The sequence below is a fragment of the Bos indicus x Bos taurus genome, chromosome 9 (genome assembly GCF_003369695.1).
Source record: "Bos indicus x Bos taurus breed Angus x Brahman F1 hybrid chromosome 9, Bos_hybrid_MaternalHap_v2.0, whole genome shotgun sequence".
NCBI classification, from domain to species: Eukaryota; Metazoa; Chordata; class Mammalia; order Artiodactyla; family Bovidae; genus Bos; species Bos indicus x Bos taurus.
Genome location: NC_040084.1, coordinates 101,996,384 through 102,010,986, shown reverse-complemented (window position 1 = coordinate 102,010,986; position 14,603 = coordinate 101,996,384). Strand labels below are relative to the sequence as shown.

At 51.9% G+C, this 14,603-nt stretch overlaps 1 protein-coding gene across 3 annotated transcripts in view; it reads left to right on the top strand.

The window, feature by feature from the left end:
* The window catches only part of RPS6KA2 (ribosomal protein S6 kinase A2), a 336,121-nt gene that overhangs the window by 60,504 nt on the left and 261,014 nt on the right, over nucleotides 1-14,603 (top strand). The window contains exon 1 of one of the 3 annotated variants that reach the window (XM_027552027.1): nucleotides 3,794-3,883. The exons of the other annotated variants lie outside the window; for them this stretch is intronic. Coding sequence (XP_027407828.1) covers nucleotides 3,812-3,883 — 72 coding nt within the window. The 5' untranslated portion in view covers nucleotides 3,794-3,811. Of the gene's footprint in view, nucleotides 1-3,793; nucleotides 3,884-14,603 lie in introns of those variants that run through there. 3 annotated transcript variants of the gene reach the window in all.

The window sequence follows — 14,603 nt, the reverse complement described above, 5'->3', positions numbered from 1 at the left end:
ACAACATTCAGTTCACGTACTTACATATACCTGCAATGAAATTCTATCAACAATGAAAGCTTTTTACTGAAACAAGCCACTGGATCTAACACAACCGTGACTGAGCCACAGATCAAAGACCCTATCTTTTTGTTAACGTATTTCCAAAGGACTAAGCCTGAGATAATTACCTTTTAATTCCCCTGGAAGTTTGAATTGAATGGCAGTTGGGATACCCCAAAATACTGTGACGAAAAGCCTGATGGTTTTAGGTGGGGGAGTTTGGACAGGCCCTCAGCTTCCTTCCTCCTGCCCCGTTCTCTCTCTCTCTCAGTGCCTGGGCACGCCGCGCCCAGAGACGACAGGGGGCGAGGCTTGTCCACAAGCGCACTGTGTCAGGCATTTCGGGGAAAGTGTGTGGTGCAGGGAAGATGACATCTTCTCATTGGGCTGTTTCCCTGCCCCGCTGTGGCTTAACTTCATCTAACCTGGGCTTGACTCCTCCTCGCAGGAGGCCCAGGGCAGCCCTCATGCTCCGTGTAACCGACGACCAGGCCGGGTGCTGAGGAGTCACTTTGTCACCCTTGGGGGCTTCCCAGGAGGCGCTAGTGGTAAAGAACCCGCCTGCCAGTGCAGGAGACGTAGGAGTCGCGGATCTGATCCCTGGGTCAGGAAGATCCCCTGGAGGAGGGCATGGCAAGCCACTGCAGTGCCCTTGCCTGGAGAATCCCGTGGACAGAGGAGCCTGAGGGCTGCAGTCCAGGGAGTCGCAGAGTCGGACGCAACTAAACTGAGTGCATGCAGCATGGAGGGGCTCTGGTGGGCTGTTTTCATGCTGTTGAGGTGCTTCTTGTTTAACTCTTGGGGTGTCTACTTTCAGGTAACACACCAGATAGATGTACCCTTAGAAGCAGATGTTTACACATTTCTTAAGCCTTTGATCTTATTCTGCACAGAAAATAATCTGAGAACGTTCTGTGCCTCAAATGAGCTCACTTTTCTTTCTCCGGATAACCACACCCAGGTGACCCTGATGTTGGCTATGCTGAATACACTCTCATGCGAGATAAGCATCTTTTTCGAGGGCTTGGATAGGATGCAGACACTGAAAATTAGTTTTCCAGTTGTAGTCTGATGTGTTTGAGATAACACTGGAGCCTCACACACCCCCACACAAAAATTCAGTAACAATTTCTAAGTTCCAATCAAGCCTGGTTGTTAAAAAGAAAAGGACTATTACAAACATCGAAACAAAATGTTAATGAAGGACCAGAGAGTCGGGTTTAATTTCCTCCTTCACCATCCCCAAACGCCAGCGAGGAGGGTTTGACGACACGTAACCTTCTCTTTCCCCTGTTCTTGGGGGGCCGCAGCGGCCACCGAGAGGGCCAGGGCTGGGCAGTGGTCTTCTCAGCGGTGTGAGCTGGGTCTTCTGTTAGGGAAGAATAACTTCACTTTCTTGTACCTCCCAAGAAAAATCACTCATTCCTGTGAGCGATGGCAAGTAGATGTCAAGATCCAGGACTTTTCCAAGGGGTGAGATGTGGATTGATTTTAGGGAAAAGGCATACAACTGGATTTCTTTTACATTTCTGACAATTTGACAAAAGGAGAATTCAAGACTGAAATGTGAGGGGTTGCCTAGTCCCATAAAAAAAAGAGACAAGAAATTTGGTGAGAATAGGACGAACGCCGGTTTCTATTAATTCCCCTATTTTGTGCCCGTGTTCAGGGGCAAACCAATGATTGAGTTTTAAAAAGCGGCCTTTTCCTCTGTTGCCATGATGAGCTCATGAAACCAGCCCTGCTTTGTTCCCAAAGTCACAGCTCAATATGTGATTTCCCCCCCTTAGACTGCATTAATTGCCGGTGGCTCCAGAATAGGAGGGAGAAGGCAATGGCAGCCCACTCCAGTACTCTCGCCTGGAAAATCCCATGGATGGAGGAGCCTGGTAGGCTGCAGTCGATGGGGTCTCAAAGAGTCGGACACGACTGAGTGACTTCACATTCACTTTTCACTTTCATGCACTGGAAAAGGAAATGGCAACCCACTCCAGTGTTCTTGCCTGGAGAATCCCAGGGACGGGGGAGCCTGGTGGGCTGCCGTCTGTGGGGTCGCACAGAGTCGGACACGACTGAAGCGACTTAGCAGCAGCAGCAGTTTTTCTAATGAAAGGTATGATTAGTAAATATCACACCTTAGAATGCCCCTCCAGAGGGCTGACCTAGTGGTGACTCTCCCAAAACTCTCTCCTGTGTTGTTTATCTGAAATAAATATGTATGTGTATACACACTTCTGTACACTTACACATAAATATGACATTGACATGGATAAATGCATGTTAATTTATTCAAGAAAAAGAACATACAGCTCCAGAAGCCATGAAATGAATGCAAAATTGTTTTGGAAAAACAAATTTTTCTGGAATAGTAACTTCTTGAGAAACAGCAACTGTACTTCAACTATTTTCACTTATTGGAAAAGACATGTTTAGCATTTTAGAGAAGGGAAGAGATGGACAGGACTATATCATGTGGGCTGTCCCAAATCGGGCAATTTTGGTCCATTTCAGTCTTGAATTTCCTTGTTGTCTTTGATTCCTTCTTTTCATGCCCTATAATTTTATACCAATATATTTCCATATCCACATCCTTTACCATGACATCTATTATCTGTCACATAAAGCATCCCTGGTGGCTCAGATGGTAAAGACCCTGCCTGCAATTCAGGAGACCTGGGTTCTATCCCTGGGTCAGGAAGATCCCCTGGAGAAGGAAATGGCAACCCACTCCAGTATCCTTGCCTGAAAAATCCCATGAACAGAAAAGCCTGGCAGGCTACCATCCAAGGGGTCCCAAAGAGTCGGACACAACTGAGTGACTAACACTTGACTTTTTAAAAAAGCTATTTGTTAGTTGGTGGATTTTTTCGTATCGCATGTTTAGGTCTTCAGAGGAGGAGCCTGTTTATGTATTAAAAAGAAGCTCAAAAAGGAAACTCTTAACCTGCAAAGGTGCACCTCTGACCAGCTGCCCTGCCCTCCAAGGCGGCTCTAACGCTGGACTGGGCATGCTTCCGGCTTCACCGAGACAAAGCCTGATGCCAGCCACAAAGGGCTGACTCTTCCGGGGGAAGCTGGGGACTCAGTTTGCAGAGACAGCAGAGCAGGTTTTCCTGTTTCTCAGATGGGACAACTCCAAGCTGGCCTGCAGTAGGTGGGGAGAGAAAGTGGGAGTGCAGGGGAGAGTGTGCACCTGCGGAGCTGTGCGAGCTGGTGCATACGTGAGTGCTGTGCACGTGCGTGTGTGTGTGTGCGTGTGTGTGCCCGTGTGTGTCTGTGCATGCATGTGCAGGGATTACTCAAAGGACTAAAACCGGATAAGGTGATTCGTGCATAATCAGTGCGTGTAGTTGACCTGGGGCCACCTGAAAAGACAAGGCATCATTTCTAGCCCCCTAGCGGCCCCCCATGTCTCCCCCTCTCAGTGTAAATGACAGACGGCCCTTGGGGGTGGGAGCAGGTGTGCTGCGGAGAGGGCCACAGCCCGCCCTCGGGGCTCCTCTGACTCTTAGGGCAGTGTTGGACACTTGACCCGGTCCACGTGGACTCTGGCCGGATCCCGCGAACCGCCTGCTGGGGCTCCGAGCGCCGCGGGTGACTCTGCGCGGACTGACCGCACGGCCGGTGCTGGTCCTCCGCGCCCCTCCCGCGGTGGGCGAGTGCGGCGGGCGGAGGACCGCGGCCGGCCCGGCCCGAGCCCGGCCCGCCCCGCGGGGGCGTGGTCCCGAAAGCCGCGGGAGGAGGAGGTGGCCCGGCTGCGCAGCGCGCGATGGCCCCCGACGCGGGTCGGAGGATGCTCGGGCTGCCGCGCCAGAAGCTGCAGAAACTGTTTCTCGGAAAGGTAGGCAAGCCCTCGCGCTGGAACGGGCGGGTTCCAGTTCCAGGAGAGAACCAGCGTTTTCTGTTTGCTGCTGGGAACCTGCTACAGTGACAGATCTTTGCCGGGAAAGGGCAAGTGGGCTCTGTTTTCCGGGACAGAAGGAAATTCTGTGAAAGGGTCACAGGTCACGGGTGGACGCAAAGAGCAGGTCAGAAGCTGGACTGAAAGCTGTTGCCGTTTTCAGTTCGTCCTGTTTCTGCGGTCGCGTTACAGCCGGAATGGATTCAACACCGCTCTTCAGTGTGTGTTCGCAGTCAAGGGGAACCGGGGCCACTCAGTCGTTTTCCTGCAGTTTTAGAAATGAAGGGGAGAAAAATGTGACAAAGTTGATGTTTATCGCAACTGTAACTGAAAGGTAAAGTTTTAGGTGAAGAGAATCAGATTTAGCAGTTTTCTCTTAAAACATTTTTTTCTAGAACTTTTAAAAGTTGTAGTAAAATATGTACAACATAGAGCTTCCCTAGTGGAGAAGGCAGTGGCACCCCACGCCAGTACTCTCGCCTGGAAAATCCCATGGACGGAGGAGCTTGGTGGGCTGCAGTTCAGGGGGTCGCTAAGAGTCGGACAGGACTGAGCGACTTCACTTTCACTTTTCATGTTCATGCATTGGAGAAGGAAATGGCAACCCACTCCAGTGTTCTTGCCTGGAGAACCCCAGGGACGGGGGAGCCTGGTGGGCTGCCGTCTATGGGGTCACACAGAGTCGGACATGACTGAAGCGACTTAGCAGCAGCAGCAGTGGTTCAGACAGTAAAAAAAATCTGCCTGCAATTCAGGAGGTCTGGGTTCGATCCTTGGGTCGGGAAGACCCCTTGGAGAAGGGAATGTTAACCCACTCCAGTATTCTAGCCTGGAGAATCCCATGGATGGAGGAGCCTGGCGGGCTACCGTCCATAGGGTTGCAGAGAGTCGTATACGACTGAGCGACTAACGCACGCGTGCACACACATGACGGAAGGCTTGCGATTTTAACCACTTTCGGCAGCATTGCATGTTTCCTCCACATTGCTGGGCAGTCATTACCACTGCCCATCTCCAGAAGGCTTTCATCTCCCCAAACTGAAACTCTGTCCCCTTTAAATGACTCCCCAGTCCTCCTGCCCCCTGCTGAGCTTTCCCATTTTAAAGTGAAATAATGCAAACACACAGTAGTCATGTGTGATAAGCATGCATCAGACTGCAGTCCAAACCGGGTCACGCAGAACAGCTCCTGCAGTCTGTCCCTTGGACTTCTTAGAGAGGTTGCTTTCGATTGTATCTCACATACTGCCTTTACAAAAGGGTTTTATAAATCACTGACATACCAGGGATATTAGGACTGTGAGTCATAGCACTTTTTTGAAGAGAATCTGTGAGTTTCCAACAATGTGCATGTAATTTTGTTTAATTTGGACAAGAAATAGTCTGATTCTCTTGTTTTAGTGAACATCTCTAAGTGTGCGTATGCATGATATGCAAATTTGCTGTTGATAAATGTTTTTCATTTGTAGCTCTAAATGCATGAAAATGTATGTTTCACTTTAAAGTCACTCCTAAAAGAGTATTTCTAATGATTTTACACTGGGAATGAAAGTCATCTCCTCCTACTTTTGGAGTTAAGAGAACTGAGGCCTTAGGGAACCAGGCATGGGTCCGCTTTCAGAAGCCTGGACAGATCCACACGTGAAAGCTGCAGCCCCCGGTCGCAGCCCTTCGCCGGCAGCAGCCCTTAGGTCTGCGACAGCCTCATTGTCATTCCCCTGTAGGCTTTTGCTCTGAACCTCACATTTCTGGGAGTATTCCCTTCTTGATACCCCGTCTTATTTCCGAAGATGTCAATAAGGTTGGCAAATATTTTCAATATGAGATTTAAAAATGAGTAAGTGCCAATATGGAGGCAAAGCAAAGAAGGTAGAAACTGGATGTGAAGGCAGAGGCGAGGTCGGAAGGCAAGGCAGGCTGGTGGCCAGCTAGAGCTTGCTGGCTGCCCGGGGGGGTGGACTCAGCGTAAGCTCAAACCACAGACAAAAGCCCATGCCCTGTTGTTCAGACAGACACTTTTCTTTCTGTCCCTGAGCCCAGAGAGAAGTCTCCCGCAGGTTCTCCTAAAGCGGGCACCACGTCGGAGCAGTGAGCAGTATACCCAAGGGCAGCCTCTCTTAAGTGCGGTGCGTTTCTCACTGATGCCTTTTGTGATGCTGTGGATTGCAAGCAGAGGCAGTCAGACCAAAATACAAAGCAGAAAATAGCAGAAAATCACTTCCATCCAGAGTCTGCTTGTGTGGTCCTTGTGAACAGCCCTCTGAGAGCTGCCCTGGGCAGGGATGTTGGAAGGCATCTGGGTGTCATAGCACAGTTCTCTGTGACTTTGGGTAGGAAATCCATAAGTTTCGTTAGGATTTAATTTGGGTTCCTTGACATGTACAGGAATGCAGATTCTCTATATTATAGGTTACAAGGAGGGAGTCATAACATTTGGGTGCTGGAAGAGGTCTCAGAAACCACACAGCCAGTATCCGTCACCTTTTAGATGAAGAGCCCAAGGGTCTGAGGAGCTGACATGTTGGGCGAGTGGCAGAGCTGGGGCCAGACTGGAAGCTCCGGACACCCACCCAGAGCTCTGCGCTTTATCCCACGGTGGGGTGGGCTCAGCAGGGCCGCCGGAGGTGTGACTATGTGTCCCCACCGGCCCGTGTTGACTCTGTCGCGGGGCTGCTGACTCCAGAGCGATGCCCCTCATTCCCAGCTAGCTAATGCTAATTCCGTATCACTTACTCAGGAGGGTACTTCCTGTATACAAACCAGCACACCCAGGGTCCCCTCCCTCTGTGGGGTTGTTTTTTTTTAAAGTCTTTTATTGGAATGTAGTTGCCTTACAATGTCGTGCCAGTTTCTGCCGTACAGCAAAGTGGACCAGCCACACGTGTGCATATTCGGTTCAGTTCAGTCACTCAGTCCTGTCTGACTCTTTGCAACCCCAAGAACCGCAGCACGCCAGGCCTCCCTGTCCATCACCAACTCCTGGAGTCCACCCAAACTCATGTCCATCGAGATGCCATCCAACCATCTCATCCTCTGTCGTCACCTTCTCCTCCCACCTTCAATCTTTCCCAGGATCAGGGTCTTTTCCAGTGAGTGAGTTTTTCGCATCAGGTGGCCACAGTATACATACATCCCCTCTTTTTTGGATTTCCTTCCCATTTAGGTCACACGGAGCACTGAGTGGCGTTTCCTAATCTATACAGAAGGTTCTCGGCAGTCAGGCCTTCCCTGGTGGCTCAGCTGGTAAAGAATCCGCCTGCAGTGCAGGAGACCCGGGTTCGATCCCTGGGTTGGGAAGATCCCCTGGAAGAGGGCGTGGCAACCCACTCCAGCATCCTTGCCTGGAAAATCCCATAAACAGAGGAGCCTGGTGGGCTGCAGTCCACGGGGTTGCAAAGAGTCGGGCACGACTGAGCGACGAACACTCTAGACACGCTCATTAGTTATCTCCTTTATACTATCAATAGTGTGTGTATGGCAACCCCGGTCCCATTCACCCTGCCTGCCTCCCTCCCCCAACGCCCGGGTATCCGTACGTGTGTTCTCTGTGTCTGTGTCTCTCTTTCTGCTCTGTACATAAGATTGTCTTCAGATTCCACGTTTACGAGTTACTGTGCAGTATCTGTCTTTCTCTTTCTGACTCATTTCACCCTGTATGACAGTCTCTGGTTCCATCTACACCTCGACAAATGACCCAATTTTGTTCCTTTTCATGGCTGAGTAATTTTCTATTGAGCATATGTACCACATCTTCTTTATCCAGCGTCAGCGTTTTAACCCTTGAGAGCCCTTGGCAAGCAGTCCTGATATTTTCTCAGTTTTGTAGATACTGAGGACCGTTTAACAGCCACACCACCTGTCATAGTCAGAGGAGCTTTGTGAAAACCACACGCACATTAATGCAGACTGAATAAGTAGCAGTCCAAGTGGGTTTCTAATGACATGATGAACTCCCATAATGACAGCAGTTACTCTGTTTCCCTGTGATATATTTCTAATCTGTGATGTGACTTTATTATTGAAGCCACCTGAGCCTATATGTTTTGTGTTTTTACAATATGAGAAAAACCACTGTGGAAGGGTGGTTAATAGTCAACCCATGAGAAAAACCACTGTGGAAGGGTGGTTAATAGTCAACCCAGAGATGGTGATTTTTATATAAGTATAGGACATTCTGTGTTTAATATAGGATGAGAGGAAAACTTCTGATGGCATTATACATGGCTGTTTGGTGATATAGAGTGTAAGCAACAAAGTTTTGACTTGCTCAGATTAGCAAGGAGAAATGTAATTGTATTGTTTTAAAAACATAACATTGCAACAGATTTCCACCACATTTAAGAGCCATGAACATAAAGGAGTTTTAAAAAGCAGTTTGTATTAAAGATTATGTGAAGACAGCCAATCCCAAACATTTGCTGTTAGAATTGTAACAAAGTCTCTGCAGAAATATAAATGGACCATGTCAAGGGCCAAGGAGAGAGGGGGGTCTGAAAATGTGTTCAGGAAACATTCACCACTTTATTGATCCTCTCTCCCATGTTATCAATGAAAATTTAAGCTCCCAGGAAACTGATGGCAGAGAAATTGAAGCTGCAGAGAAATTGAGGAGAGTGGGTTAAGCGTGTCAGCAGCTAGAATCTCAGGGAAGAAACTGCCAGTTCTTCCCGTGTGTGTGACTCCAACAGCTTCAAGCCCTTAAAAACCCCCTGTTTGTGGCTTTTTGAAAACAAAGTAGAAAGAACCATGGATCCACTTTCTGTCATGCAGGGCGGTATCAATACTAAGACGGCCCCTGCACTGGAACATATAACAGAGATTTTCAGGTATATTATAGGTTCTTTACAGAGATTTATTTTGTAAGTTATGACTAAAGTTTTAGTTGCAAGAGATTTACTTGGAAATGGACTGAGAAGATCAGCAGAGTCCTGCTACAAACCGTAAGACATCTCTTTGGTTTTCCTGAGGATGACGGTCATAAATATTTTCAGGGCTCTTGATTTGCACCTGCTGGGGGCTCAGGGTGCAGCCCTACATGGGTGGGCTTACCTTTAGTAGCTTGTGGTCTGGCAGGAGAGTCAGTCCCTTTACCCTAGATAAAGGATGCTCAGAAACAGGATACAGAAGTAGCATAACTGCAGGGGAGAGGAGTTTGCTTTTAATGCCAGGTACAAGGGAAATAGCATCTTGTTTCTGCCTTCTGCGGTGACTGCACCCACGGAGTAAACTCCAGGAACGGGCCCCGTGTGTCAGGGCAGGCAGGCCAGGTGCCGTGAGCGGATGGAAATGTGTAGCTCCCAGCAGAACACGTACCACTCACTACGGGGTCAGGGATGGGGCCTCGGCAACCCCCAAGTAAAGCGTCCCCAAGAGCATCCAGCCGTCTGGTCCAGAGTTCACCGAGAAGTGAACCAGCGCCAGCACACCGCTGTGGGAGGATGTGGGGGTGGGTAATCACAAGAGATAGTAAGTGATCCCCAAGGCCAGAGGTTCCCAACCTCCAGGCTGGACTGGTGCCTCCTGTCAGATCAGTGATAACATTAGATATCACCCTGAAACCATCCCCTGCAACCCTGGTCCTTGGAAAAAGTTGTCTTCCTCCAAATCAGTCCATGATGCCAAAAAGGTTGGGGACCGCTGCTCAAGGCCGAGAATCATCCTCTCCTACAGCGGTGTCACTCACTGCGGACGCATCGTCCTTGAGTTAATTTAAATACTTGCTAACTCTTCAGTATTCTAAATCAGTGTTAGCTTTTGAAGTAGCCATCTGCTTACAGTTTTGCTATCTGCTTCATAAAACAAGATTTCTCTCCCTTTATTCTAAATTGTCTTCTTAAATGTCTCCTGCCATTCTTGAACCTGAGGTTGAGGTCTTCAAAGACAGTCTGTGCTTGAGTTTCCCTTTCAACACAGTGGGTAGGCGTCAGACCCAGCACTCAGAGCCTGTGCCCTGCGGGTTGTCTGCATCCTGTGAACAGAGGGGCCTTAGGTGGTGACTGTACTGCCCAGGTTACTAGGCTAGCCCTGTCTGGAGGGTCACAGCTTATTAAGAAGTATGAATAAAACAAAAACCCACTGCAGTACTCTTGCCTGGGAAATCCTGTGGACAGAGGAGCCTGGTGGGCTACAGTCCATAGGGTCTCAAAGAGTCAGACAGGATTGAGTGACTGAGCAATAAAACAAAAGCAAAGTATTTAAACTGATAGTCATCGATTTGATCTAGATTCTCATAAAGGCACATTGATATAGCTTCTGAGCAAGATTTTTAACATATCAACACCCAGGTACAGACTAAGTGCCCTTTGACTGGACAGGAGAGAACTGGTGACCCGTGATGTGCCCAGACCCTGCCTGGTCCTGCCCTCTGCTCCTCGCGGTCTCTTTTTCATGAGAAGACAGGCTTCTGGCTTTCAGGATTCTCCTTGCTCCTTGTCTATGATTGTTTGTTCTACTCTTTTTGTAGAGTAGCATACACTCTGCTTGTTCTATGGATTTCCAGGAGTCTGTGCATTCGTTTGGCTTTGCATAAAACCCCCAAATTGGCTGTTAGAATCCACTGCTGATACAAAAGCCACTGTAACTGGCTTGAGAAAAAAGTAGAAATTTATGGGGCCCGCCCGTGAATTGAAAATGCAGGTGTCCTCAGATCAGAGCTCAGAGACACTCACCTCCCTCCAGGCGCCTGGCCAGGTGGATCCTTCCCAAGCTCCGCCCAGGGGTCGCCGCTGTTTCAGACTCAAGTCGGCACACACTCGGAAGCTGTCGGCATCTGGGGTCTGTCACCAGGTGGGGATGGGCCCTGAGGCCGCAGGCCCATGCCGGCTGCAGGCTCTCCTTTAGGGCTCGAGCGTGTGCTGAGCATCCCCTGCAGGGCAGGAGAAATGGGGACCCAGAGTGGGCTTTGGGCTCTGACCACAGGGGACCCAGTGAGGGGAGGGAGGGATGTGAGTGATGGTCACCCCTTGGGCCCCGCGTCCCCACTTCTGTAGAGACAAGGGGTTGTAATGTCCACTTTATGTTAGGTCATTCTAGACAGTGACATACCAGAGAGTCTGGGAAAGATTGAAGGCGGGAGGAGAAGGGGGTGACAGAGGATGAGATGGTTGGATGGCATCACCGATGTGATGGACATGAGGTTGAGTAAACTCTGGGAGTTGGTGATGGACAGGGAGGCCTGGCGGGCCGACAGGACTGAGGGACTGAGCTGAACTGAGAGAGTCTGCCAGGCCAGGAGCCCCCAGGGCGAGGTAGCTGGAGCAGGCTGCCCGCGCAGCCCTGCTGAACAACGGCCCTGTAGAGACCCAGCACACAGATCCCGTCCTTGCTGGGACCAAGCTGTGTCCTCCAAGTCCACGTGTGAGGACCCTGACTGCCCGGGGCTCAGAATGTGACCGTGTTTGCAGAAGCGGCCTCCACAGACGTGATTAGATGACAGAGACATCGTTAGAGTGGGCCCTGATCCCGGATGAGTTGCGTCCTTATGAGAAAGGTGACCAGGGCACAGACATGCGCAGAGGAATGGCGTGCGCAGACCAGGGGGAGGGGCAAGGAGAGGGGCCGGAGAGACTGGCCCTGGAGGACGTCTGGCCCCCAGCCCGTGAAAGCGGACGTCTGCTGTCTGAGCCCTTGGACTGGGTGCTGTTACTCGGTCCTCACTGACTCAGGCACTGAAGCGGGCTGAGCCGGAAGGCGGAGTGGAGGCGGCGTGGGGCCGGCCCCTGTCCCCAGGGTGCTGTGTGCCGAGTGTGCGCTGGACTCCGGCCACTGAGTGCACTGCATCGATGTCCCCGTGGCCTCCTGTAAGTGGGGACCACACGCTGCTGGCCGGACCCCGCCCTCCCTGTGTTCGTGGCCTCGCCCTTGAGGACCGCAGTGTCCGGGCCATCATGTGTGCCGGCCGGTCTGTCACCCGGGCGCTCTCTGCCTGCTCCCTGTGCCTGCGGCTCTGGGTACCCACGGGGCAGCGAGGCTGCCCTGCCCTTTCTCCTGCCTGTTGTCCTGGAGGCACGTGTTTTGAAAGGCAGGGAAACCCCCAGGGACCCTGATCACTCCAGGGGCCCCCCCGGGCACCTCGCCAATCTTGGTTGCCAAGTGGCTGTGCATTCGCACCAGTGGCCCCCATGGCCCACGACCGGCCGGCTTGCCCGGAGGAGGGCGAGGGACCCCGGCCCAGGCCTGCAGAGGCCACTGCAGCTGCAGCCGTGAGTGTCCTCAGGGACTTTGTAAAGAGGAAACTGCAGGTCAGTGGCTGGCGTTTCCTGAGCTCGGGGGTCTGCAGGCCAGGGAGCAGCCGCGTCTGCTCCTGGACCGCGGGGCAGGGACCATATGGAGAAATCCAGGTGTCGGGACAGGTCCAGATGCCCAGGCTTGCGATGCTGTGACCTCTAAGGGTCCCATTGCAACGGGCGCGCTGACAGGGCAGGAGCTTGTGGAAGAAGGAGAGTATCCCAAGCTCTCCTGTCCTTTGAAGATCTGCTTTCTCACTGGGGATTTCCGCCACGATTTCTGACGGGTGGCGGAGGCCAGCATGGTGCGGGCCTGGTTTGTATCGGTCCTGCAGTGGGAGGTGAGGAGGGGCAGCCTGGTTTGTATCGGTCCTGCAGTGGGGAGGTGAGGAGGGGCAGCCTGGTTTGTATCGGTCCTGCAGTGGGGAGGTGAGGAGGGGCAGCCTGGTTTGTATCGGTCCTGCAGTGGGGAGGTGAGGAGGGGCAGCCTGGTTTGTATCGGTCCTGCAGTGGGAGGTGAGGAGGGGCAGCCTGGTTTGTATCGGTCCTGCAGTGGGAGGTGAGGAGGGGCAGCCTGGTTTGTATCGGTCCTGCAGTGGGAGGTGAGGAGGGGCAGCCTGGTTTGTATCGGTCCTGCAGTGGGGAGGTGAGGAGGGGCAGCCTGGTTTGTATCGGTCCTGCAGTGGGGAGGTGAGGAGGGGCAGCCTGGTTTGTATCGGTCCTGCAGTGGGAGGTGAGGAGGGGCAGCCTGGTTTGTATCGGTCCTGCAGTGGGGAGGTGAGGAGGGGCAGCCTGGTTTGTATCGGTCCTGCAGTGGGGAGGTGAGGAGGGGCAGCCTGGTTTGTATCGGTCCTGCAGTGGGAGGTGAGGAGGGGCAGCCTGGTTTGTATCGGTCCTGCAGTGGGAGGTGAGGAGGGGCAGGGAGAGGACCCCCTGCAGTGTCCGTGTGCGCGGACGGTACACAAATCAGCCCGATGACTAAAACCTCATCAGATCCTCCAGCGGTCTCGGGGTCTCCTTGCCCCGAGGGTCCCCAGGGAGCAGGACGACTCCTGGGTGCCAGGGGCACAGTGACGCTCTCTGCAGAGTAGCAGGCCCAGCAGGGCCGCTGCTATGGCAACCGGGGGCCTCCGCCTTCTGCTGTGTGTTCAGTTCTCACATGCCTTAGGACGGGGGCGCAGCGAAGCCCTGAAATTCAGGAAGCGCTTGGCTTCAGGCCTGTTCTGCGCTCCGCCTGGGCGTCTGGCCCTGTGGTTCCCCCTGGGGGCTGCTCTCCAGGTCCTCCCTGCCGGGCCGATCCTGCCCCGTGGACTGAGGCTGCCCGCGGGGGTGCTGGAAGGTCCTCGCCCGCTGTGTACCTGTGATCTGAGATGCTGCGACATCAGCTGTCCTGGGCACCTTCCTGGAGCTGGTGGCTCGGTCCTCAGACCTGCCTCCAGGCTCCCTGTGCCTCCAGTGTGGGACTGATGGCATAGACCCTCACCAAAGGGTGCTTGTAGTTGGCTCAGGCTCTGGGGCCAGCCCGCCTTCTCAGAGAAATAGGCAGAAATAAAGCACAGAAAAGCTAGCCTGGGTGGCAGTGCACATGGATCTTTCTTGTCTTCTTTCCTTATCAGAATGGTCTTTGGGGAAACGTATTGGCTTTCCTTTACAGCAGTCCTCTGCTCCATACTAAATGTTGTGGGGACAATTCAGGGCCGTGGAGGGTTTCCGCCCGTCCCAGCACTTTCTAAATGACTGGGTTGCCACTCCCTTCTCCTTGGGATCTTCCCGACCCAGGGATCGAACCCAGGTCTCCCTCATTGTAGGCAGATTCTTTAGCATCTGAGCCACCGGGGAAGCCCTTTCTAAATGACAGGAGGGTTCTAATTATCCTGATTCAGTTGGGTGGTGTGCTTATTAGGAGCTGCTGAGTTATTCACTAAAGTGCCAGCTTCTGTTTGTGTTTGTGTGTTTCCTTTTTCAATTGGGAGGAAATTGAATTTAGGGACAGATAAAAGATGGTTGAACATTCAGCATCCAAGCTTGGAGATAATGCTTGAGTAGCTACCACGCCAAAATAACACAGAGTATCTTTGCTTCAGATCATGTTGAAACCAACCGGTGCCACCTTTGAAAACCTCCTCAATCCCACCCACTACCTCTTTCCCGCCAGAGGCAGTTGCTGCCCTGAATCTGACACATGGTCTCCCTTCTCATCTTCACATTTTAAACTCACGTGAAATCAGTCTGTGTACAGAGAGCATGTCGAGCTGTTCTGTGCATTTTCAGAGTTTCGTCAGTAGAATCACAGTACACGTGTTTTTCTGCAACTGCCCTGTTCCTTCAATGTGTTATTGATTTTTTGTTCTTTCCCTCACGGACGGACACCCATATTATTCCCAAATTTTGGCTGGTAGACATCACTGCAGTGGCATCTTGAGTTTCTTGCAGTT